The 24,343-nt window shown below is 46.4% G+C and overlaps 1 protein-coding gene across 3 annotated transcripts in view; it reads left to right on the top strand.

Annotated features, from left to right (window-relative positions):
- The window catches only part of ARHGAP8 (Rho GTPase activating protein 8), an 82,222-nt gene extending 58,181 nt beyond the window's left edge, over positions 1 to 24,041 (top strand). For all 3 annotated transcript variants that reach the window (XM_068170687.1, XM_068170697.1, XM_068170688.1), the window contains 4 exons: positions 10,081 to 10,158; positions 11,400 to 11,528; positions 15,209 to 15,312; positions 23,367 to 24,041. In XM_068170687.1, the coding sequence (XP_068026788.1) occupies positions 10,081 to 10,158; positions 11,400 to 11,528; positions 15,209 to 15,312; positions 23,367 to 23,564 (509 nt within the window). In that variant the 3' untranslated portion in view covers positions 23,565 to 24,041. The remainder of the gene's footprint in view (positions 1 to 10,080; positions 10,159 to 11,399; positions 11,529 to 15,208; positions 15,313 to 23,366) is intronic.
- The last annotated feature ends 302 nt before the right edge of the window (positions 24,042 to 24,343 follow it).

The following is a 24,343-nucleotide window of genomic DNA, read 5'->3' as shown; positions in this document are numbered from 1 at the left end:
GAGGAGAGGCTGAGGGAGCTGGGGTTGTTTAGCCTGGAGAAGAGGAGGCTCAGGGGAGACATTATCACTGTCTACAACTCCCTGAAGGGAGGTTGTAGCCAGGTGGGGGTTGGTCTCTTCTCCCAGGCAACCTGTGACAGAACAAGAGGACACACTCTCAAACTGTGCCAGGGGAAGTTTAAGCTTGAGGTGAGGAGAAAGTTCTTCCCAGAAAGAGTTGTTGGCCATTGGAATGTGCTGCCCAGGGAGGTGGTGGAGTCACCATCCCTGGAGGTGTTCAAAAAGGGATTGGATGTGGTATTTGAAGCCATTGTTTAGTTAGACATAATGTATTGGGTGACAGGTTGGACCTGATGATATTGAGGTCTTTTCCAACCTTATTGATTCTATGATTCTATGAATACCATGCTACCAGGCTAAAAAACTTCCAGGCTCTAAAGTTCCCCCATCCTTTTTCATCGCAGTGACTCCAATCCCTTTGACAGATTGCTCCACAGCATTTTTTCTTTTCCTTCTTGATCTTTAAATGTTCTGCCTCAGTTTCAGACAACACTGTTTGCAGAAGTGTTGTTTCCAGGGTGGAGGCATCCTTATCAGTGCAAATGAGCCAAATCTCCTTTTCCTGAACCGAGTCACTGCGTGGGCTCTGACGGCAGCGAGCGTGTCCTCATCCCCAGTGACCAAATTAACCTTCTAATAGTGAGTGTAGGTTTCTTCCTCATATGTTTATCCAACTGCATATGGAGATAGCTATTTCTGAGCAAGATGACTCTCACTGAATCAGTTAGTAAGTCACTCCCCTGCAGTGTGCCCAGGCAGCCAAGAGGGCCAATGGCATCCTGGCCTGCATCAGGAACAGTGTGGCCAGCAGGAGCAGGGAGGTCATTCTGCCCCTGTACTCTACACTGCTTAGGCCACACCTTGAGTCCTGAGTCCAGTTCTGGGCCCCTCAGTTTAGGAAGGAGGCTGACTTGCTGGAAGGTGTCCAGGGAAGGGCAACAAAGTTGGTGAGGGGTTTGGAACACAGCCCTGTGAGGAGAGGCTGGGGGAGCTGGGGTTGCTTAGCCTGGAGAAGAGGAGGCTCAGGGGAGACCTTATTGCCCTCTACAACTACCTGAAGGGAGGTTGTAGACAGGCAGAGGTTGGTCTCTTCTCCCAGGCAACCAGCACCAGAACAAGAGGACACAGTCTCAGGCTGTGCCAGGGGAGGTTCAGGCTGGAGGTTAGGAGGAAGTTTTAGAGGGAGTGATTGCCCATTGGAATGTGCTGCCCAGGGAGGTGGTGGAGTCCCCATCCCTGGAGGTGTTTAGGAAGAGCCTGAATGGGGTGCTTGGTGCCATGGTTTAGTTAATTAGGTGGTGGTGGGTTATAGGTTGGACACAATGATCTCAAAGGTCTCTTCCAACCTGGTCTATTCTATTCTATTCTACACCGTTATTTGTACTGGTCTGATGAAATATGTGGGTAGGATTACTATTTTTAAAGTATGTTAAGTTTTAGAGAGTATCCTCAAAGGTACAAGCCACATGTTTGTGTTCTGGACAAGTTAAAACCAAAGCTAAACTGCTGCTATTACTACCAAAATTTCTGAGGTTTAATAAACATTTTTGCTCTCAGGAGTGGCCAAATCAGGAAACAGCTAGCAAAAAACTAGAGAACTGATTACTGAAGAGACCATGTGAGATCAGCAGCAGCTCAGAAGTGATGGAACAATGAATTCACAGTGAACAAACTGCACTACAGAATTAGAAAGCAGGACAGATAACTGTTCCCTGTAGAAACATTATCCCACAGTCGCCCCTTTGCCGAGTCTGTCTCTTACCTCATCTCTTTTGTTGGCTGGAAGCACTTTGCAGCGCAGTTGTTGTTTGATGTGGTCCCTGGGTACCACATGAGAGTCCTAGGCAGTGACTAAGACTTCTAAATGAAACAGCAATAACAAAGTTTATGATAAAATAATAAATTTGCTGTGGTATGATTCTAGTAAAAACTACAGCTGTCCTTTATCTGTTCAGCAGCAGAAGCAGTGCTAAACGGTGATTAATCTTTCCTCCTCGTTCCTTCCGTGAAGCACAACAAATCCTGCTGATGGAGAAAGTTTTGGTTCCATTTTTTAATGTGAATGAATGCATCCTGCTGCTGATAGTCAGAATGGGTGGAGATGGATGGTTATGCATTCTGAATACATTTGGATTGCTGCAGCTTAGTGAATTTGCCTCCTGGCCTCTGGTTCTCGTGATCAATCAAGGAGCTTTTAAAAATGCAACGTTGGGAAGGCTTGACAGCGGCCACGGACACATTGCCGAGTACTTGGCTCCTTTGGTTTTGTATGAGCGTATTTACCTGGGGTTCACGGGGATGAAATAAATCCCAAGGCTGGTTTGTGTGCCATCAAATCAAAACAAGCCTTGCCATGAGCACAGTTTGTGGTTTTGGTGCTTGGGCACTGTAAATAAATTACATTCAGAGGAGCTAAATGTGAACTGAGAATATTCATTCATAAATCAGAGGCTAGAGACTGTGCCATTCATAACTAAGGACACAAATACACTGTGGGTTCTGGGGAGGTTGCACAGTTGTATGTTCTTGCTGCTGCTGTTCAGCTCTTTAACTGTCCCTTCTCTTTCCCTCTGCACTTCATCTGCTCCTTGCAGTGCACAGGCATTTGTGCAGACTGCAGGCATCATGCTGACTTGTTCTGTATCCACTGCACAGAGTCAAAGGGAAAGTTTGCTGATGACACCAAGCTGTGTGGTGCAGCAGACACGCTGGAGGGAAGGGAGGCCATCCAGAGGGACCTTGACAGGCTGGAGAGGTGGGCACAGGCCAACCTCATGAAGTTCAATAAGAGCAAGTGCAGGGTCCTGCATCTGGGTCGAGGCAATCCCAGGCACAAATACAGGCTGGGCAGTGACTGGCTGGAGGATAGCCCTGAGGAGAGAGACTTGGGGGTGCTGGTGGACAAAAAGCTCAACATGAGCTCTCAGTGTGCACTTGCAGCCCGCAAAGCCAATCAGATCCTGGGCTGCATCAGGAGAAGTGTGGCTAGCAGGTCGAGGGAGGTGATCCTCCCCCTCTACTCAGCCCTGGTGAGACCCCACCTGGAGTACTGTGTCCAGTTCTGGAGCCCCTATTACAAGAGGGATGTGGAGGTGCTGGAACGTGTCCAGAGAAGGGCCACGAGGATGATCAGAGGGCTGGAGCACCTCTCCTATGAGGACAGACTGAAGGAATTGGGGCTGTACAGTCTGCAGAAGAGAAGGCTCCGAGGTGACCTAATTGTCGCCTTCCAGTATCTGAAGGGGGCCTACAGGAAGGCTGGGGAAGGACTTCTCAGGATATCAGGTAGTGATAGGACTAGGGGGAATGGAATGAAGCTGGAGGTGGGGAGATTCAGGCTGGATGTGAGGAGGAGGTTCTTCACCATGAGAGTGGTGAAACCCTGGAATGGGTTGTCCAGGGAGGTGGTCGAGGCCCCGTCCCTGGGGGTGTTTAAGAGCAGGCTGGATGAGGCTCTGTCCAGCCTGATCTAGTGTGGGGTGTCCCTGCCCATGGCAGGGGGGTTGGAACTAGATGATCCTTGTGGTCCCTTCCAACCCTGAATGAAACTATGAAACTATGAAAGGAAGGCTGTGCAGTCTTCTCCCCAAAGTACTGTACTCTACCTTGATTTGTCTTGAGTGTAAAAATTCAGGGCTGCCCCACTTGGGATGTTTAAGATATTGGAGATTTGGACATTGAAGATGGACAACTAAAATATGCTATAAGCCTGGCAATACTGAGATTAGAAATGAGTTAATTCAAATGTTAAACAGGGAATGTTAATTGGAATCGGTTCATCTGCAAGGAGATGTCCAAATCAGCTGTATTAAAGAGAACAAAAACTGCTTCCTAATCAGGATGGACACTTCCTGAGAATTGGCAGGACTCCAGTCAAAAGAAACATTTCCAAACTCAATTTGGGACAGAAGGAATTCAGATGCTCACTCTTTGCTGTTTCCCCTCTGAAAGCAGACAAATTAACAAAGGATTTTGATGCCAGCAACCCTCAAATCAAGGATGATGGAAAGAAAGGGAGTATAATTTTCTCATCTCTGTTTCTCTGACAAGTTTGCAGCAATGTGACAGCATGTGTGGCTTTAATTTCTCTTTATCAGTTTTGATTTCTCTGTGTCTTTCCTGTGGGACAGCTGATCGGGGGGAGCGGAGCAGGGTTAAATATTAGCAGCAGCTTATGAATTCGGAATGTGACATAGTTGTGTCATTGCGCTGTGAAATTTTGTCTGCTGTGGTAAAAGCCATCTCATTTCAGTGTGGAATGAAGTGCCTGCTGTTTTCCTTTATGGTTACTGACATTTAAATAATTACTCGGTGAAGTTCTCCACTGCAGGCTGGCTTTTCATTGAGTGCAGATGGCTCCTTCACCAGTCACATCACCAGCATTCTTCTGTACAGCACTTAAGTTTTAAAGTAAACTTTTGTTCTTTCTGTGTAGTGCAGGGTAATAGAAGTTTACTGATCTCTGTATCTCTACACCTATCCATCTTTTCTGGAAAGGGGCAGTTTGCACTGAGTTATCTCAACAGAGACTCTGTAGCCTTGCTAAAATACCTGAGTGACGTGCAGCTGCGTGTTTATCAGAACTGGAGGTGTTCAAGAGGGGATTGGATGTGGCACTTGGTGTCATGGTCTAGTCATGAGGTCTGTGGTGACAGGTTGGACTCGATGATCCTCGAGGTCTCTTCCAACCTAGGTGATACTGTGATACTGTAACTGGAAAGCCCAGGCTAGCTGCCTGTGTCAGTCATTTCCTAGCAGTGTTCTCTCAAGTACTGCTGCTGCCAGGGTTGGTGTTCTGTATGGAGTGTGTTACCTCTGCTGTTAATGACAAAATAGTTCAGTTTCTGCACCAAAACAAAAATATTGATCTTTAAAGAGACAGCTGCCATGAGCCATGCTATTAATATGATTTGATTGAAGAATGCTACTACAAGAAGTTATGTAGGTTACTTAAGAACAAAACTGGATGCTTTGAGCTTCAGTGACCAGAACTTTCTTCAGCCAGTCTTGTTTCCTTGTCCCCATAGCTGCTGACATGTATTTTACCTGAAAAAAAGGAGAAAAGACAAAGTGATTAATCTAATTTTAGCGTGGGCACCATGGCTTGGCTTAACTATGGTAGTTCCAAGACCAGGGAATTTTTCTTCTAGTGTCTCAAAAGCAAGAGAAGAGTTTGTTGTGCTTCTTAACTGTGTACAAGGCTGCCTGTTTATCCATCATCCAGCCCAAACCTCCCCTGGCTCAGCTTGAGACTGTGTCCTCTTGTTCTGGTGCTGGCTGCCTGGGAGAAGAGACCAACCCCCACCTGGCTACAACCTCCCTTCAGGTAGTTGTAGAGAGCAATAAGGTCACCCCTGAGTCTCCTCTTCTCCAGGCTAAGCAACCCCAGCTCCCTCAGCCTCTCCTCACAGGGCTGTGCTCCAAACCCCTCCCCAGCTTCGTTGCCCTTCTCTGGACTCGTTCCAGCAAGTCAACCTCCTTCCTAAACTGAGGGGCCCAGAACTGGACACAGGACTCAAGGTGTGGCCTAACCAGTGCTGAGTACAGGGGCAGAATGACCTCCCTGCTCCTGCTGGCCACACTGTTCCTGATCCAGGCCAGGAGGACACTGGCCAGCCTGGGCACACTGCAGGCTCATGTTCAGCCTACCATCGACCAGTACCCCCAGGTCCCTCTCCACCTGGCCGCTCTCCAGCCACTCTGACCCCAGCCTGTAGCACTGCATGGGGTTGTTGTGGCCAATGTGCAGAACCTGGCACTTGAATTTGGACACGATGATCTTGAAGGTCTCTTCCAACCTGGTCTGGTCTGGTCTGGTCTGGTCTGGTCTGGTCTGGTCTGGTCTATTCTATTCTATTCTATTCTATTCTATTCTATTCTATTCTATTCTATTCTATTCTATTCTATTCTATTCTATTCTATTCCCGTGAGATCCCAAACAATGTACACCAGGTCCCTTTCCTTTCTCATCCCTTATTCTGGCTGGGGGCATATGGAGATGCTGGTCAGGCTGTGTGATGTGGGAATCACCGTTGTCCCCTGCGCTGTTTAATCACAAAGCACCAAGAGCAATGGATTGACATTCTTCTCAATTTGTGTGCATCACAGAAGTCAGAAAAATGTGTTGCAAGAGGGCTGCCTGTGTGCCCAGACTCACCATTTCTCCCGTTCAGTAGCACAGCTGCTGTTGACTCACGTTTCTCTTTACCGCTAGGCCAAAGTTGTGACCCGTGCTTTATTTTAAAATTGCTGTAGTCTGTTATTTTCTGCTCCAAGCATCTTTTATGCACAAAAATATGTAGTCCTTTTGCTGTTGCAGTTGTTTTACTTCAGGAGAATGCAGAGCTAACGCACTAACCTACATTTAATTAGTGTCAAGTCATTTGAATAGGTTTCCTGCAGATGTAGGAAGGACTGGAGATACCTTTGGTGGTTGGCTTGTTGCCACCTGTGATCAAACAAATTGCTGTCTATTGATTCAGTTTCAGTTGACCTGGTAAATGAATTCAGAAATAAGCACAGATAACTTCCATATCCCAGATTTCTGCAGATGAGGGTAAAGATTGCTTCCCCATCCCCCTGCAAAAAAACACCCGCCAAGAGCTTAGTGTTATGTGGCATTGCAGTAGCATTGATGGGAGGCAGGGCCCAACAAGTACAGCTGCTGTCTGCACTACAGATTAATGTCTTTAATTAGACTCTTGATAGCTTAGCCAATAAAGGCATAAGCATGTTAAAAATTGATATTTATTACATTGTAGCTTGTACAGTGAAATTCACATCAGATTAAAGCAGTAACCATTAAACCAATTCCTGCAAATTGTATTGCAAGCATTTATGATGTCCATTCTCTGAAAGACTTCTTTCTGCAGAAAGCCTCTAGTCCACTGACAGCCAGCATAAAAATGCCACAGATTCTCAGGAAATTATTGTATTTCCTTTTTTGCAGAGGGCAGTGCCTTGATGAGCATGATAGTTACAGCTGCCACTTCCAAAAACGTGTATTTCGAGGGGCTGTGCTATAAATCTGGTAGAACAGTTTTGCTGTGGTGATGCTATTTGCTAGAACTTTACTCAGCTGAAACATGACCTGGTCAGGAATAAAGCAAGCAATCAAGTAGGACATAATTGCTGTCCATTTGTTTCCTTTGGTAAAGATGCATGTCCCTCATCTATTGTAGTTTGAAATATGAATGGAATGGAATTAACCAAATTGGAAAAGACCTTTGAGATTATCATGTCCAATCCACCACCCAACACTATCTAATCAATTAAACCATGGCACCAAGCACCCCATCCAGTCTCTTCCTAAACACCTCCAAGGATGGTGACTCCACCACCTCCCTGGGCAGCACACTCCAATGGGCAATCTCTCTTTCTGTGAAGAACTTCTTCCTAACATCCAGCCTAAACCTCCCCTGGCACAGCCTGAGACTGTGTCCTCTTGTTCTGGTGCTGGCTGCCTGGGAGAAGAGACCAACCTCTGCCTGTCTACAACCTCCCTTCAGGTAGTTGTAGAGAGCAATAAGGTCTCCCCTGAGTCTCCTTCTCTCCAGGCTAAGCAACCCCAGCTCCCTCAATCTCTCCTCATAGGGCTTGTGTTCCAAACCCCTCCCCATCTTTCTTGCCCTTCTCTGGACATGCTCCAGCAAGTCAACTTCCTTCCTAAACTGAGGGGCCCAGAACTGGACACAGTGCTGAGAGCATGGGCTAAAGTTTCAATACTCAACCTGTAAGTCAACAAACAAGTACATAAATTCTTAGAAAGTTACTAGGAACTGTACCCATCTAAACTCCAGCTAAGCCTCCTACATCTAGTCAGTGAAGCACTTTCAAGGAGAGCTTGGGCTGCTTCACAAAAGCCTCTGAATCCTGTCTTCTTCAATAGCACATTATCAATTCTTTTAGTGTCCTGTTCTGAAGCCATCTGATGAATGCTAAATGCAGTTCTGTAAGGAATGAATTCGTTAAGGGGTTTTGTATTAATTTGCTAATTTTCCACGTCCAGAATACACAGCCTGGGTGAATGGAGCAAGAGTGACTCATCTTTCATTAATAAAGGACTCAAAAGTATTCTGGAACGCCAGAGAGATTCTTGATCATGCAAATAGATGCGTCCCTACTTCAGCTGAAATACAGAAACGTTGATTTCAGTCTGCCTGCTTCCCTTGCTGGGAAGATAAGCATGAGAAAGAAAGAAGAAAGTCAAGGCAATTTGCCACACTTGCGTAAGCATACAGCAGTCCCTCCAAGGCAGCAGGTGGCCTGCCACTGTTCTCAAAATGTTAGCAATTTCATGTGTGGGCAGACTAGTGTAGGCTAATATTTTAGGTTACTCTGCTTCCAGTAGGAATCTCCACTTCAGACTGCACGTGGGCCAGTTGCATTGCCTGCTGGTTGGAAGGAAAGAGAGAAGCAGATGAGGATTTCTACCAAACTGAAATGCAAGAAGTACCACAAGTCCCAGGAAAAGGAACACTTCTTGTCCCCATCCTGCTTTAAATAGTAATTCAGATAAATAATGTCTTGAAAGTTGTGGTCCAAATTAGCTCCTGAATAGAATAGAATAGAATAGACCAGACCAGACCAGGTTGGAAGAGACCTTCAAGGTCATTGTGTCCAACCTATCACCCAACACCACCTAATCAAGTAAACCATGGCACCAAGCACCCCATCAAGTCTCCTCCTGAACACCTCCAGTGCTGGTGACTCCACCACCTCTCCAAGCAGCCCATTCCAATGGGCAATCACTCTCTCTGTGTAAAACTTCCTCCTAACCTCCAGCCTAAACCTCCCCTGCTGCATCCTGAGACTGTGTCCTCTGGTTTGTTTGTTTGTTGGATGCATTTTATTGACATTTTTCCTCTGCAGCTGAAGCCAGGTTTTGGTTACTCCACCACATTAAAGCGAATTAGATAGATCCCCGTCAGGAGAGTTATGATAAACATTTCAGAAGTGCCTCAAGACTAGAAACAGGTGTTCCAAATACTATTGGCAAGCAGAGTGTTAAGTCCTACTGAGATTCAGAAAGAGGTGGAAGGATCCATAGAAACAATAAGGTTGGAAAAGACCTCAGAGATCATCAAGCCCTACCTGTCACCCAACACCTTCTGACTAACCAAACCATGGCTCCAAGTTCCACATCCAGTCCTTTTTTGAACACATCCAGGGATGGGGACTCCACCACCCCCCTGGGCAGCACATTCCAATGGCCAATTATTATTTCTGTGAAGAACCTTTTCCTCACCTCCAGTCTAAACTTCCCCTGGCACAGCTTGAGACTGTGGCCTGCAATGGTCTGCCTTCAAACCACCTTTAAGCTGAAGAGGCCAGCATCACTACAACAGTAAAAATACACTCCTCCATCCAAAGATCCTGTGAAATGTTCCCCAGCCTGAGTCACCATCACTGGAGGTGTTTGAGACTGGATGAGGCACTTGTTGCCGTGGTTTATTTGCTTAGGTGGTGCTGGGTGGTAGGTTGGACTTGATGGTCTGGAAGGTCTTTTCCAACCCGGTTGGTTCTATTCTGATGAATCCTGTCTCACCCATTAACAGTCGAGGGAGTTCAGTGAGTCTTTGCACATGCCCTCTTAAAGCCTGGTAAAGGTTCAAGGCGTTTAAAAGGAGACTAGCAGATTTGCAGGCACAGTTTGTGGGTGTGCTCAGTGTGAGTGGGTACATAAGCAGCCTGCTGAAAGTAAGTCTCCTGCTTCTATGTCATTAGGTGCAACTGAATGCTACTTTCAAAGAAAGATGACGGTTTGCAAGACTCTCTAAAGCACTCAAGGAGAGGTCGCAGTAGTTCCGTGAGACACATTAAAGACGGCGCTGTAGGCGCTGTTGTGACACTGTGTGATTGTACTTTCTTTTCTCAAGGATTTAATTTCCAAAAATGAGTGTATCGAGTGGGTTTGGTCCAGAACCTTCTGCCTCTGCTCTGTTTTCACTTGGACCTGTAGGGAAAAAACAAGGGAGTAGCAGCTCTTACAGACCAGACCTGCACTAATTGTTTTTTCAGGACTGCAAGTGGAGGGCCTCTTCAGAAGATCAGCCAGCATCCAGACTATCAAAGATGTTCAGAAACTCTACAATCAGGGTAAGCTGTTGTCATACCATTGCCAGTAACAGTGTGAGGGCTTTGTTGATCTGGCTTTTGTTTGTGAAGCAGAAGCACAAGCGTTCTTATAACTATTTAATCACAGAGCCATTTGTAACATGGAATAACAAGGGTACAGCAACCTCAAAGGTAGCAACAGGCACTTAGTGCTTACAGAATAGCAGGTATTCAGCTGGTGTCAGACCAGAGCTTATAAAATTTGTAGCTGGTAATGAATGATAAGGTTTGAGTCAAAAATGGTCTGTGTTTTCATAAACATTTGTATTACCTCTATGTGCTTTATTATAGTTATGAAGTGCAATGCCTCTGTGTCGTTGCCTGCATTAGGAATAGTGTGGCCAGCAGGAGCAGGGAAGTCATTGTGCCCTGTACTCTGCATTGGTTAGGCCACACCTTGAGTCCTGTGTCCAGTTCTGGGCTTCTCAATTTGAGAAGGGCATTGAGACACTTGAAGGTGTCCAGAGAAGGGCAACAAGGCTGGGGAGAGGCCTTGAGCACAGCCCTGTGAGGAGAGGCTGAGGGAGCTGGGGTTGTTTAGCCTGGAGAAGAGGAGGCTCAGGGGAGACCTCATTGCTCTCTGCAACTACCTGAAAGGTGGCTGTAGCCAGGAAGGGGTTGGTCTCTTCTCCCAGGCACCCAGCACCAGAACAAGAGGACACAGTCTCAAGCTGCACCAGGGGAGGTTTAGGCTGGAGGTGAGGAGAAAGTTCTTCACTGAGTTGTTTGCCATTGGGATGTGCTGCCCAGGGAGGTGGTGGAGTCCCCGTCCCTGGAGGTGTTGAAGAGGAGATTGGACGTGGCACTTGGTGCCATGGTCTAGTCATGAGGTCTGTGTTGATAGGTTGGACTTGATGATCCTCGAGGTCTCTTCCAACCTTAGTTATACTGTGATACTGTTGTTCCTCTGCTGCTTTTTCCGCAGTTATGGCAAAGAAAGAGAATTTTACCTAGCAATCTATGAAATGCACTGAGGCCATCTAGGAAGTCCCTGACTTCCCTGGGAAATCATTGGATGAAATACATTCCTGGGGAGACTCTCTTGTCCCAAGACTGATGAAATCCCGTGCAAGATAAAATCTAGAAAAATGCCAGGAGTTAGCAGCAGCAACCCCAGGCATTTTCTGTCCAAAAGGAGCATGGAACAGTTTTTAAGCAGAAGTTTCAATAAGAAGTAGAACACAGGATTAAATACATATTTTTTCTTCTTTTTCTGCTTGCAGGCAAGTCTGTGAATTTTGATGATTATCAGGATATCCACGTGCCTGCCGTTATCCTGAAGACTTTCCTCAGGGAGCTCCCACAGCCACTGCTAACGTTTGAATGTTATGATCATATCCTTGGGATCACCAGTGAGTACACAGGACTCTTACAAAAATGTGTGCAGCAAGGTAACTGCCCGTGCCTGATTCATAACCACTACGCTTTCCTAGCTATGAAGCAGTTACAGGCCGAGCCCAGAGAGTGGTGGTGAATGGTGCCACTGCCAGCTGGCAGCCAGGCACCAGTGGTGTGCCCCAGGGATCAGTGCTGGGCCCTGTGCTCTTTAACATCTTCATTGATGATCTGGATGAGGGCATTGAGCCCATCATCAGTAAGTTTGCAGATGACACCAAGCTGGGGATGGGTGTTGATCTGTTAAAGGGAGGAGAGATCTGCAGAGGCACCTTGCCAGGCTGGACAGATGGGCAGAATACAACGGCATGAGATTGAACACATCCAAGTGCCAGGTTCTGCACATTGGCCACAACAACCCCATGCAGAGCTACAGGCTGGGATCAGAGTGGCTGAGAGCAGCCAGGCAGAAAGGGACCTAGGGGTACTGGTAGGTGGTAGGCTGAACATGAGCCTGCAGTGTTCCCAGGTGGCCAAGAAGGCCAGTGGCCTCCTGGCCTGCATCAGGAACAGTGTGGCCAGCAGGAGCAGGGAGGTCATTCTGCCCCTGTACACTGCACTGGTTAGGCCACACCTTGAGTCCTGTGTCCAGTTCTGGGCCCCTCAGCTTGGGAAAGATGTTGAGTTGCTGGAATGTGTCCAGAGAAGGGCAACAAAGCTGGGGAGGGGTCTGGAGCACAGCCCTGTGAGGAGAGGCTGAGGGAGCTGGGGTTGCTTAGCCTGGAGAAGAGGAAGCTCAGGGGTGACCTTATTGCTCTCTACAACTCCCTGAAGGGAGGTTGTAGACAGGTGGGGGTTGGTCTCTTCTCCCAGGCAATCAGCACCAGAACAAGAGGACACAGTCTTAGGTTGCACCAGGGGAGGTTTAGGCTGGATGTTAGGAAGAAGTTCTTCACAGAAAGAGAGATTGGCCATTGGAATGGGCTGCCCAGGGAGGTGGTGGAGTCACCATCCCTGGAGGTGTTTAGGAAGAGACTGGATGGGGTGCTTGGTTGCATAGTTTAGTTGATTAGATGGTGTTGGGTGGTAGGTGATGATCTCAAAGGTCTCTTCCATTCCATTCCATTCCATTCCATTCCATTCCATTCCATTCCATTCCATTCCATTCCATTCCATTCCATTCCATTCCATTCCATTCCATTCCATATTGTTAGTTCTTCATTGTGGTCATGAGTGGACAGCCTCCTAATCTGTACCTGAGCAAAGCTGTCAGAACTGCTGAGACACTCTGCATTTTACAAAGTTTTCTGATTCTTCTATATATCCTATTGTATTATTAAGAACTAAATCCCACTCCTCATTCTCTGGGCTCCATTTCTATGGCATGGCACATCCCTGAGTCAGTCTGTGATACCACTTAGGTCAAGGCAGCTTTAGTTTTAGCAGCACCATTGGCAGATTTGTGGGAACTAAATTTAGCTGATCATTTGTACACTGTTTTCCTTCCTCCCCCCCTCCTCCCCCCATTTATTTTTATGGTGAGGAGATTGTTTTTGTTGGAACTGTTCCCATGGGCTAGAATACTGGGGAAGAAAGGCTCTGAAGCCATTAGAAGACATTGATTATCAATTTCTTGCACTACGTGAAATTATGAATTATGCAACTTTAATTATGTGGCCTTTGTCAGGAACTAGGAGCTTATGGTACTGGCAAGACAACTTCCTGATAGATGGAGGGTGAGTATCTGAGATCCCAGAGTGTCTGAGATCTCAGTAGAGTAGAATTAAACAGGTTGGAAGAGACCTCAAAGATCATCCAACCTATCATCCAACACTTTCTAATCATCTAAACCATGGCACTAAGTGCCCCATCCAGTCCTTTTTTAACACCTCCAGTGATGGTGACTCCACCACCTCCCTGGGCAGCACATTCCAATGGCAAATCACTTTTTCTGTGAAGAACTTCTTCCTAACCTCCAGCCTAAACCTCCCCTGGCACAGCTTGAGACTGTGTCCTCTTCTTCTGGTGCTGGTCGCCTGGGAGAGGCGACCAAACCCCACCTGGCTTATGGAGACTGGTGTTTTGCCATCCAGGCTGTAGTCAATCCAGGAGGAAACTGTGGTAGAGCTTCCAGTAACAAGTCACAGGCACACATTTTCTCAACACTTGATTGTTGAGGAAGTTATTGATCTCTGTATAGATACAATAATGGAGTATGGCTTCCACACGAGTCTGTTAACACACCTCTGGTAGCCACACACTGCTGCTGTTGTGAAATGTGGGTTATCATCACTGTCATGACTGTTGCAGTGAGGCAGGTCACTGAATAATTCAGACTGGGGACAGCTCTCAGTTGCTGAATGTTTGTAAAGCACAGAAGTACAAAGAGTTTGATGTACTTTTGGGCCATCTGTATAAATGAGTTACAGTATCACTAAGGTTGGAAGAGACCTCGAGGATCATCCAGTTCATCTGTAGAAAATTCTTACCCACCCAAGTGGCTGTCTTACAGATTTTGGCTAAGACAGAGGAGTTTCCTACAGAATCACAAAAGTGTTATTAAAGTGAGTAGAGTGCCAACAAGAATATTTTGGGCCAAACTGTCTCTTAGCAAGAATAAAATCAGAGCACATAAAGTAGATGTCTGGATTCAATGTGTGGAGAGAGGATGAAATTCAAATCAAGACCTTTGAAAGTCTTCCCCAGCAAAGAAATTATTTAGGCTGTTTGAGTGAATGGAGAAAATGCTCTTCAAGTTACTGTAACCACTTATATGATAATGCAAAGTGTGATAGGGACATTGAGAAGGTTAACCCTAACTGCTGCTGTGGTCATGAAGGTCAGTAGAGCTGAATTTTCTGATGGGTTTTGCAGGTGGATATCTGAAGTAATTCCAGCCACGATGATCCTGGCCTGCATCAGGAAGAGTGTGGCCAGCAGGAGCAGGGAGGTCATTCTGCCCCTGTACACTGCACTGGTTAGGCCACACCTTGAGTCCTGTGTCCAGTTCTGGGCCCCTCAGTTTAGGAGGGATGTTGACTTGCTGGAATGTGTCCAGAGAAGGGCAACAAAGGTGGTGAGGAGTTTGGAGCACAAGCCCTGTGAGGAGAGGCTGAGGGAGCTGGGGTTGCTTAGCCTGCAGAAGAAGAGGCTCAAGGCAGACCTTATTGCTTTCTATAACTACCTGAAGGGAGTTTGTAGCTAAGTGGGGTTTGGTCTGTTCTCCCAGGCAGCCAGCACCAGAGCAATAGGACACAGTCTCAGGCTGTGCCAGGGGAGGTCTAGACTGGATGTTAGGAAATTCTCCATAGAAAGAGTGATTTGCCATTGGAATGTGCTGCCCAGGGAGGTGGTGGAGTCACCATCACTGGCGGTGTTTAGGAGGAGACTTGATAGGGTGCTTGGTTGCAAGTTTTAGTTGATTAGGTGGTGTTGGATGTTAGGTTGGACACGATGATCTTGAAGGTCTTTTCCAACCTGGTCTGGTCTAGTCTAGCCTATGGTGTTGGATGACAGGTTGGACTTGATCTTGAAGGTCTTTTCCAACCTGGTTAGTTCTGTTCTGTTCTATTCTATTCTATTCTATTCTGTTCTGTTCTGTTCTGTTCTATTCTATTCTGTTCTATTCTGTTCTGTTCACATTATTTCTTGGTAACATTTTGAGGTTTTGGAGTTGACACTGACTTTGGCATTACAGGTGTGGAGAGCAGTTTACGAGTTACCAGATGTAAGCAAATCGTTCACGGGCTTCCTGAGCAGAATTACGCTGTTCTGAAATACCTGATATGCTTCCTCCATATGGTGAGTATCGGCAAAAGTTCCAAAAGCATGGCATTTTCTTTTTTCTCTCTAAATCTGTTCTTATTAATTAAACATTTCCTGTCTCCACAGAAAATGAAATGGAATAATTCAGTGTGGTGAGGTGGTTGTGCAGTAAATGAGTGTCATTTGAGACAATATTAACGAGCTCCAGAACAACAGCAGCAAAATGTTGTGTATTAAATCTTTTAAAGTATCATTTTCCTGCCTTTCATTCTTTAGTTTGCTACAGTTAAATGGTAAACCTTGAATGTCCCATTTTGCAGGAATTTGTGGCTTGCTTCAGGAGAAAAGAAATCACATGTCTTTTTGTACAGGCTTCTGGATTTGGCGATTCTTTTTAATCCATTTTGGAATCCCCACAAGTGTGAGGGCTTGGGAACATCCAGTATAAATACTACAGTTAGCCTAGTGGAATGTTTTGGTTGTGAAAGTTTATGTGCAGGTAAGGACAGTAATAGTGTAAATTCCCCTTCTGTCTGCCTTACCCAGTGCCTTGTCTTTTCCAGATGGCATTTTTCAAAGCCAGGTGGGGATTATGGTGATGCTGACACCTAGAGAACATCATCAGAATTCCTAAGATTCCCACCACAGCAGTTGCACTTATGGAATGATGATGATTTTCAGCAGTGAAGGAATTAGCCCTCAGTAATTGTTCTTGTTTGACATATTCTAGCCAGCAGCACATTTCAGAAACAAGTGCATTTAATCCCTTTTTCTACCAAAACACTGGAGAAAAGCAAGATTAGAAGAGACAGAGTGAGGCAGCCGCACTCAGCCTGCACTCGCAAGGTTCTTGTAATGCCCCCACGGTCGTTTGCTGTGACTTAGCTAAACTCTAATGCCATTGAGGAAATCCTCCTATCATTTGCTGTTATTTTAGCAATTGATACCTCTTCCTCAGTGCTATGGACTGGGGAAGTGACTTTGTTCCCATAATAGATGCACCATCTCTGCACGCTTCTTAAGAGCTGAGCACCTGAGGTGTTAATGAGGTGTGCAAAAGCACTGCATAGTGGTTCCTGTAATTGGGCAACTGAACATAGCTTTATTTTGGAGTGTGCCTTGTTATGTAAAGCACAGAGTCAAGTTAATAGTAGCTCTCAGGGCTGCAATTTTTGCTGATCTGTGGCTTTTCCTCTTTAATGTCTCAGGGCATATTTGCATTTGGAAAGGTCAAGGGAACATAAAACCATCTAGGAGCTAGAGATTTCTATTCACTGCAGATTGGTGTGCTGCACAAGGTGCTACAGTTCAAACTTCTATAGAGTTCTCTACCAATAATCTTCTTTTTTACCTGCAAGCATCAACCTTCTTACATGTAAGAGGCAATTTAATTCTTCCATGAGCTCAGCCTTGAGTAGTGCAAGAGGTACTTGTGGTAATTTCATGAAGTGGGATGAACTGTCATCACTAGATACAGGTTTTGAACACTCTAGGCTTGTGGATAGAGTCTCAACCCCCTTACTTAATGAAACAGCTCCAAGGGTGCTACAGTAAGAGAGTGCAATTCCTACAGAAGTCACAGGTTTGGGTTTCAAAAATGGGTCTAAACCCTGAAACCTCAGACTAGCAGTGATTGTGGCAGCAATGAGCCCAGTGTGCTGTGAAAGGGATAAGCTGTCCATCTTCACTCTGCAGTGTTACCTGGCTACCAAGAGGGATTGGCAGGGTCCCCTTGGAGTTGCAGTGAACTGAGGTCCCTTGGCAGAATTGGGCAGCCAGGAGCAAGAGGGAAAACAAAGACTCTTTTCACAAGTCTGTCTCTGACTTATGTACGTAAAGAATGCCTGTGCTTGCTCAACTGATCTCACAAGAAATGACTCAGGTGGTTTTGTTCCACAGGCTTTGTGTTGCACATGCAGTGGAGTGGATCTATGAATGCACATACAAGCTTAAAGGACTAGAGAAGTCTTCTTGCAGACTACTTGGCAAAGGACACTGATGGCAGGAGTGACCTAGTTCTGAAGTCAGAAACCATTAATAGAAAATTACAGTTGTAGTCTTCTGTGACAATCAGCAGAGGTTGCAGAAGCAATAAGACCATCTAGGTTGTGTTTTTATAACCATATCTTTGGGCTTGGTACCAGCTGAAACACTCCCCTCTCTGTACCTAGACACTTTCCCTCCCTGCTGTTTATTTCTGTCCTTACAGCCATCATGCCTGATGCAGGGGAGGGGAGGCTGACTTGGCTGGGAGAACCCTTGCAGAAACCTGCCAAATGCAAAAGACATGAGTGTGGGGCCAAGCAGAAAAAACAGACAAGGATTTAGGGCCCATGAGCTATGCCTCAGATCTGTAACTGAAAGAGTAAAGTTAAAGCAAGTACAGGCTGGGAAGAAAAACCTGCTCCAAATGAATGTTATGTCTCAATTGCTTATCTAGTTGAAAATGCCATTAGCCCCAGCAAAGCTTGGGGGTGGGGTGGCTGTTGATGATGGGACACATTGGGAAGGAGTAGATGACTCAGCCTTGTGGAGCAGATACAAGCAGTTGGCACATCTGAAAGGTAGCTGAGAGGGGGGAGGTAGAAGCTTATATTTCCAGGAAGCTTGTGGGAGTGTTTTAATGGCTATTAAATGGCTTCTGAAAATGTTTTGTGCACTTCTGTTCACCATTGTGGGTAAGCAACCAAAGAGATGGGCATGTTCTTATATTCATATTTTTTTGATGTGGTGGTAATTGGCTGTTTCAGCCCTCTGTATGTCACTGTTAAAGTTCATTAGAATATAGAATAGAATAAACCAGGTTGGAAGAGACCTTTAAGATCGAGTCCAACCTATCACCCAACACCATCTAATCAACTAAACCATGGCACCAAGCACCCCATCCAGTCTCCTCCTAAACACCTCCAGTGATGGGGACTCCACCACCTCCCTGGGCAGCACATTCCAATGGGCAATCTCTCTTTCGGTGAAGAGCTTCTTCCTAACATCCATCCTAGACCTCCCCTGCTGCAGCTTGAGACTGTGTCCTCTTGTTCTGGTGCTGGTTGCCTGGGAGAAGAGACCAACCTCTGCCTGGCTACAACCTCCCTTCAGGTATTTGTAGACATCAATAAGGTCTCCTCTGAGCCTCCTCTTCTCCAGGCTAAGCAACCCCAGCTCCTTCAGCCTCTCCTCACAGGGCTTGTGCTCCAAACCCCTCCCCAGCTTTGTTGCCCTTCTCTGGACACACTCCAGCAAGTCAACCTCCTTCCTAAACTGAGGGGCCCAGAACTGGACACAGGACTCAAGGCATGGCCTAACCAGTGCAGTGTATAGGGGGAGAATAACCTCCCTACATAGTGTAGTTGGCTAGCTGGTTTCACCCCTGCAGGATCCATAAGGATTCTGGGCTGTAAGCATGTGGAAACCCCAAACCCATCACAATTTTCCTGGGGCAAGCTGGGTGTTTGTTCTGGGGCAGTGACGATGTGCATTTTGCATTTGATGTGGCACTGATCTTCAGTCTTTATTCACAGTGGTGAGTTTTGCTATGTGCAAGTTTTATCTTTCTAGAGGGTTTCCTCTCAATATAGGTTGTTATTGCTGAATGATTTATCTACTTCTATGCATGTTCCAGTGGCAGGGAGGGTGGAATCAACCGACTGGAGCTGTGTAGTTCTTTATTGTGATAAATTTCTGTGGCGCTCAAATAATTCCTTCAAAAAGACAGTCTGGGTCCTTGGAGAATTGTCTTTTATTAGCCTGTCAAATTGACACAGCAAATGCATTTTGACTTCAACAGGGGTGATGCTTCCTGACTTTTGGGGGGAATCAAAGAAGGAGTCCAATTGCTGAAGGTGTAATTTGTGTTTCATGAGCAGAATGTAGCTTTGGGGCGCAGTTGTTTAGAGGGGTGGGCTGTAAAGGGTTTAGCTGACTGCATGCTGCCTGTACATGGTCTAGTGGTGGAAGAAAACATCAGCTGGGATAATGATGGTTTAGGTGACGTGGATGTGTTCATGTCATTTGGAAAAGAAGCCTGCCCTTGGAGTGGTGAAGGTGTTGAGGAGGCATGAGGCCTGATTTCCCTCGGGGAGGGATAAAGCCATTAGCACCAGTGTGACAAGGCTTCCTGGCTTGCAGCTCTCTGTGAGCCAGCAAAAATTGTTGTACAGAGAGCTGATTTCAGTTGCACACTTGTTCTTGGATCTGCTGAGGAAGGGATTGCTGTGCATTTTGAAGTGAAGAAACATGTCATGTCTCCCTTGCATTCTCAAGCATCAGCTTCATTGATGACTCACAGATAAGGTTTTCTGTAGCTCTGCCTCATGATATAATCAGTGTTTCATTTTACCTTAGGGATTTTCTCTCTCAGGGAAGGGGTGGTGGGATGGGTATTTTTGTTGATCTTTTCAAACATTGACTTTCTCCTTGAGGTGTTCCCAAAGTGGTGGGCAGATGGGGAGAGGTGGTTTCATCTTGGAGTTAGAAATGTCCTTTGCAATAGTTGGCCTAAAGAAAGTTACAGTAGTGTTGCCTTGAGTGGAAACCTTAGTCTTCAAAGGCAGGGGTCAAATTAAGCTGGGTGTGTTTTGACTAGCACATGAAGACAGCACCTGTACAATGACTTGTGGGATGGAGTGTGTTAGGGAGCACTCCCCAAAAGCCAGGGAAGACAACAACAGGTTGTGCTCCAGTACTATACCACATGCTTCTGTGCCATCACAGAGTACCTGCCCTGTATAGACTTAAGCTACTTGCCTAAGGACAGATATACAGCAGACATCTCTGGCTTTGTGCTATAGAAAACACAATGTGATGGGCCCAAGCTCTTTTATTGTTTTAGAGTCTTCCAACTGAGAGAAACACCCAAAAATAATTTGTTCTCAGTCCACAAGGGTTTCACACAGACAGCATCCTGCAGTGTGGATGCAGCCTGCATGAGCCACTTGACCCAAGGGCCAGAACACATTGCCTAGCCTTGTTATATTTATTAACATGCAAACACAGTGTTCATTGTCCAGCTGCCTTGTCCAGGTAGGTAGGACATACATGTAGTATAATGTAATGCAGTACATGTTACCCTACCCCACCCCATGCAGGCTGGGGAGAGAGTGGCTGGAGAGCAGCCAGGCAGAAAGGGACCTGGGGGTACTGATTGATAGTAGGTGGAACATGAGCCAGCACTGTGCCCAGGCAGCCAAGAGGGCCAATGGCATCCTGGCCTGCATCAGGAACAGTGTGGCCAGCAGGAGCAGGGAGGGCATTCTGCCCCTGTACTCTACACTGCTGAGGCCACACCTTGAGTCCTGTGTCCAGTTCTGGGCCCCTCAGTTTAGGAAAGATGTTGAGTTGCTGGAAGGTGTCCAGAGAAGGGCAACAAAGCTGGGGAGGGGTTTGGAGCACAGCCCTGTGAGGAGAGGCTGAGGGAGCTGGGGTTGCTTAGCCTGGAGAAGAGGAGGCTTAGGGGAGACCTCATTGCTCTCTCCAACTCCCTGAAGGGAGGTTGTAGCCAGGTGGGGGTTGGTCTCTTCTCCCAGGCAGCCAGCACCAGAACAAGAGGACACAGTCTCAAGCTGCAGCAGGGGAGGTTTAGGCTGGATGTTAGGAAGAAGTTCTTCACAGAAAGAGTGATTGGCCATTGGAATGGGCTGCCTGGGGAGGTGGTGGAGTCACCATCACTGGAAGTGTTTAAAAAGAGCCTGGATGGGGTGCTTGGTGCCATGGTTTAGTTGATTAGGTGGTGTTGGATGATAGGTTGGACTTGATGATCTCGAAGGTCTTTTCCAACCTGGTTAATTCTGTATTCAGTATTCTATCCTGTAATAGAGTATAGAATAATATGATATAGTATAATATAATGCTGTATAGTATAGTATAATACAGTATTCTGCTGTGTAGTACAGTACCTAGGTCTGTGTCTCCTTGTTAACAGGCTACTGATCTTTGGCCCTAATTGTTTTCTCTCATCAGTTATTTGGTAACAGTTTAGATTTGCTATGCTGCTGTAGTATAATGAAGTTTTCTTTGAGCTGATCTGACCTCAAGAAGATGAAATGAATGAGATGGGCTTGTTGGTTTTTCTGTAGAGTTAACTAGTGCATTGAGAGCAGTATGTGAAGGTCAGCAGGTTAATCTCTAGAGAGAATGGTGTGGATTTTGCATAAGGTCGTGAGGCAGGCAGGCATTGCCACTTAGTCTGGTAACTTTTTATTCTCATGTTAGTATCATAGTATCAGTCAGGGTTGGAAGGGACCACAAGGATCATCTAGTTCCAACCCCCCTGCCATGGGCAGGGACACCCCACACTAGATCAGCCTGGCCAGAGCCTCATCCAGCCTGGGCTTAAACACCTCCAGGGACAGGGCCTCAACCACCTCCCTGGACAACCCATTCCAGGGCTTCACCACTCTCATGGGGAAGAACTTCCTCCTCACCTCCGGCCTGAATCTCCCCACCTCCAGCTTCATTCCATTCCCCCTAGTCTTATCACTCCCTGAGATCCTGAGCAGTCCTTCCCCAGCCTTCCTGTAGCCCCCTTCAGATACTGGAAGGCCACAATGAGGTCACCTTGGAGCCTTCTCTTCTCCAGACTGAACAGCCCCAACTCCTTCAGCCTGTCCTCTGTTCTGAAGGCAGTCCTTTGCAAAGGTGGTTATGGCACCAGTGCCTCTACCCAGCCCTGCTTCATGACCTTAAAAACAGTTGATAAAACAGTATTTGTAGCCAAAGTAGCATCGTGGTAACTGATGTCCCAGAAGGTTGAGGCAGAGAATGAAGGGAAAATTAGTACACGTGATTGGAACAATTAATGTGGTTGGAAAGAAAATCCTGTGCTTTCAGGCATCAAAGTGCTGCTTCATGTTCCCAGAGGAAGATGCTTCCCTCCTACACAATGAGTGTAAAAGTCACTGTAGCAAACAGCCTCCTTGCTAGGTAAAACACCAGAACAGGCAGGACTGTGATGCAGAGGATAGAGGGGAATGAAACCTGTGCTACCAGGCAGAGGGCAACTGGAATTGATGCATGCTCTAAGAAGTGCTTCCATGGTCATGCCTTTTAGATCTTCCTCTAGTGCCCTCATTTTTTTCCATAGTAGTACAGAACTACCTTTTCAGAAGGCTTTATAAGAAGACAGAAATGGAGGGACACTGAGAAGCAGAAATTTTGCTTTCCTATTGCACTTGAAATTATATCAGGAAAAACACCCAGGAGTTTTTGCCCACTGATTCCTTGTTCTGGTTTGTGATGCCAGCTTCAGAGTAACCTGTACATGGTAGTGTGTGCCTGCATGGTCTTCCCATGGCAGCTGCAACCAGCAGCCTGAGGACAGCTGACTGAATTACCTACATCAGGAGGAATCAAGAGCACTTCCAGATTATTGGCCTTTGACAGTAACAGAGAACTAACTGGTCATACTGCCACGCTGGGCTTCAGATAACAGCCATGTAATGCAGGAGAGCAAAGCACACACAGATTCCATACCCACTTACAGAGAGCTATGCAGTTCTAGGCAGACCTTGACAGACAGAAGTAGGTCACATCATCCTGTTGCATTACAGATTTCAGTGCTGTGTGTTTTACCTGCAGCCCATTTTCACCTCCATTGCTTCAGGGGATCTGGGTAGATGTGGAAGTACATAGAAGTGAAGTCATGCATCAGTGGGAGAAAGAGGAAAAAGAATCAACTTTTCTAAACCCTTGCAAACAACTTCAGAAGTTCTCAAGGTTTATAATGCAGAGAACTCAGGACTGAGGCAGATGGGATAGCAGTTTGTTTGTGCTGTCCTTCTCTGCCCCCCAGCAGAGATAACAATACTTACCGTATGGAAGGATTGAAAAGAATTCATTTTCCTGGCAGAAGGGAACAACTCAGCCTTTTTGTTTGGCTTCCTGACATCTTATCTTGTACTTGTGGGACACAGACTCCAGTGGCCACACAGCTCTAGGCTGCATAGGCAGCCCTGAGGTTGTTAAGGAACTAGTGATGTACCTGTGGTGAGGATCTACTCCCATCACCAGTTTGTCCCCAGTGCAGGATGGTGTCTTGGCTCTTACTCTCTGGGGCACAGGTCTGCATATACCTCTTCATGTTTATGTTTTCCCAGGTCTCACAGGAAAGCATATACAATAGAATGACTGCATCCAGCCTTGCCTGTGTCTTTGGTCTTAATCTGATCTGGCCATCGAGAGGAACAGCCTCACTGAGTGCTCTGGTACCTCTGAATCTCTTCACTGAGCTGCTGATAGATTTCTACACCACAATATTCAACTCCCGAACAGTGCCTGGCGAGACCTTACCTTAACGCTCCCAGAAGGGAAGATGAAGTACAGCTGCCTGAGGGACAGGCCTCTGTGCCTCAGCTAGAGGGATCTTTACATTCGAGCCTCTCTCCTGTGAAGAAAACTTTCACTACAGAGTGAAGCTTCTACAGCACATACCAAATATGTTGGCAGATGGGCACTGCCCTTATGTGTTCTTACCACGTCAGGGGAAATGTGAACGGTCAAAGCCCAATAGGCCAAGGTGAGTCCCTTCATTAGACTGGAGAGTCTGGCAAAGGTGCCATGCCAACAGAAGAGTTTGTGACACTACCTGCCAGTCTGTGTTTGCTTTGGGTATCTGGAGGCCTTCCTGTGTGGCATTATTTTCTGCGTGGGCAGAGCTGAGTTCTGGACCACTCCTGACTGTACACTATTTTATTGCTTTATCTGAATACCAGTTTGGTAGAAATTTCCCTAGTAAGTTAATAAAGGTGAAGTCAGTTTTTCAGATACTTGAATTTCTGAGCTATTTGTCCATATACCCAAGTGTCTTGTTTCACAGGACCACAGGATGTTAGGGGTTGTAAGGGACCTCCAGAGATCAAGTCCAATGCCCCTTCCAGAGCAGGACCATAGGATCTAGGGCAGGTCACAAAGGAATGCATCCAGATGGATCCTGAAAGTCTGCAGAGAAGGAGACTCCACAACCTCTCTGGGGATCGTGTTCCAGTGCTCTGTCACCCTCATGTTCCTCCTCCTGTTGAAGTGGAGCCTCCTGTGCTGTAGTTTCATAGTTTCATAGTTTCATTCAGGGTTGGAA

The sequence above is a fragment of the Melanerpes formicivorus genome, unplaced genomic scaffold (genome assembly GCF_026170545.1).
Source record: "Melanerpes formicivorus ecotype bairdi unplaced genomic scaffold, bMelFor1.0.p_v2 SCAF_3, whole genome shotgun sequence".
NCBI classification, from domain to species: Eukaryota; Metazoa; Chordata; class Aves; order Piciformes; family Picidae; genus Melanerpes; species Melanerpes formicivorus.
The sequence above is the reverse complement of the archived record's forward strand: the minus strand, read 5'-3'. Positions and strand labels throughout refer to the sequence as shown.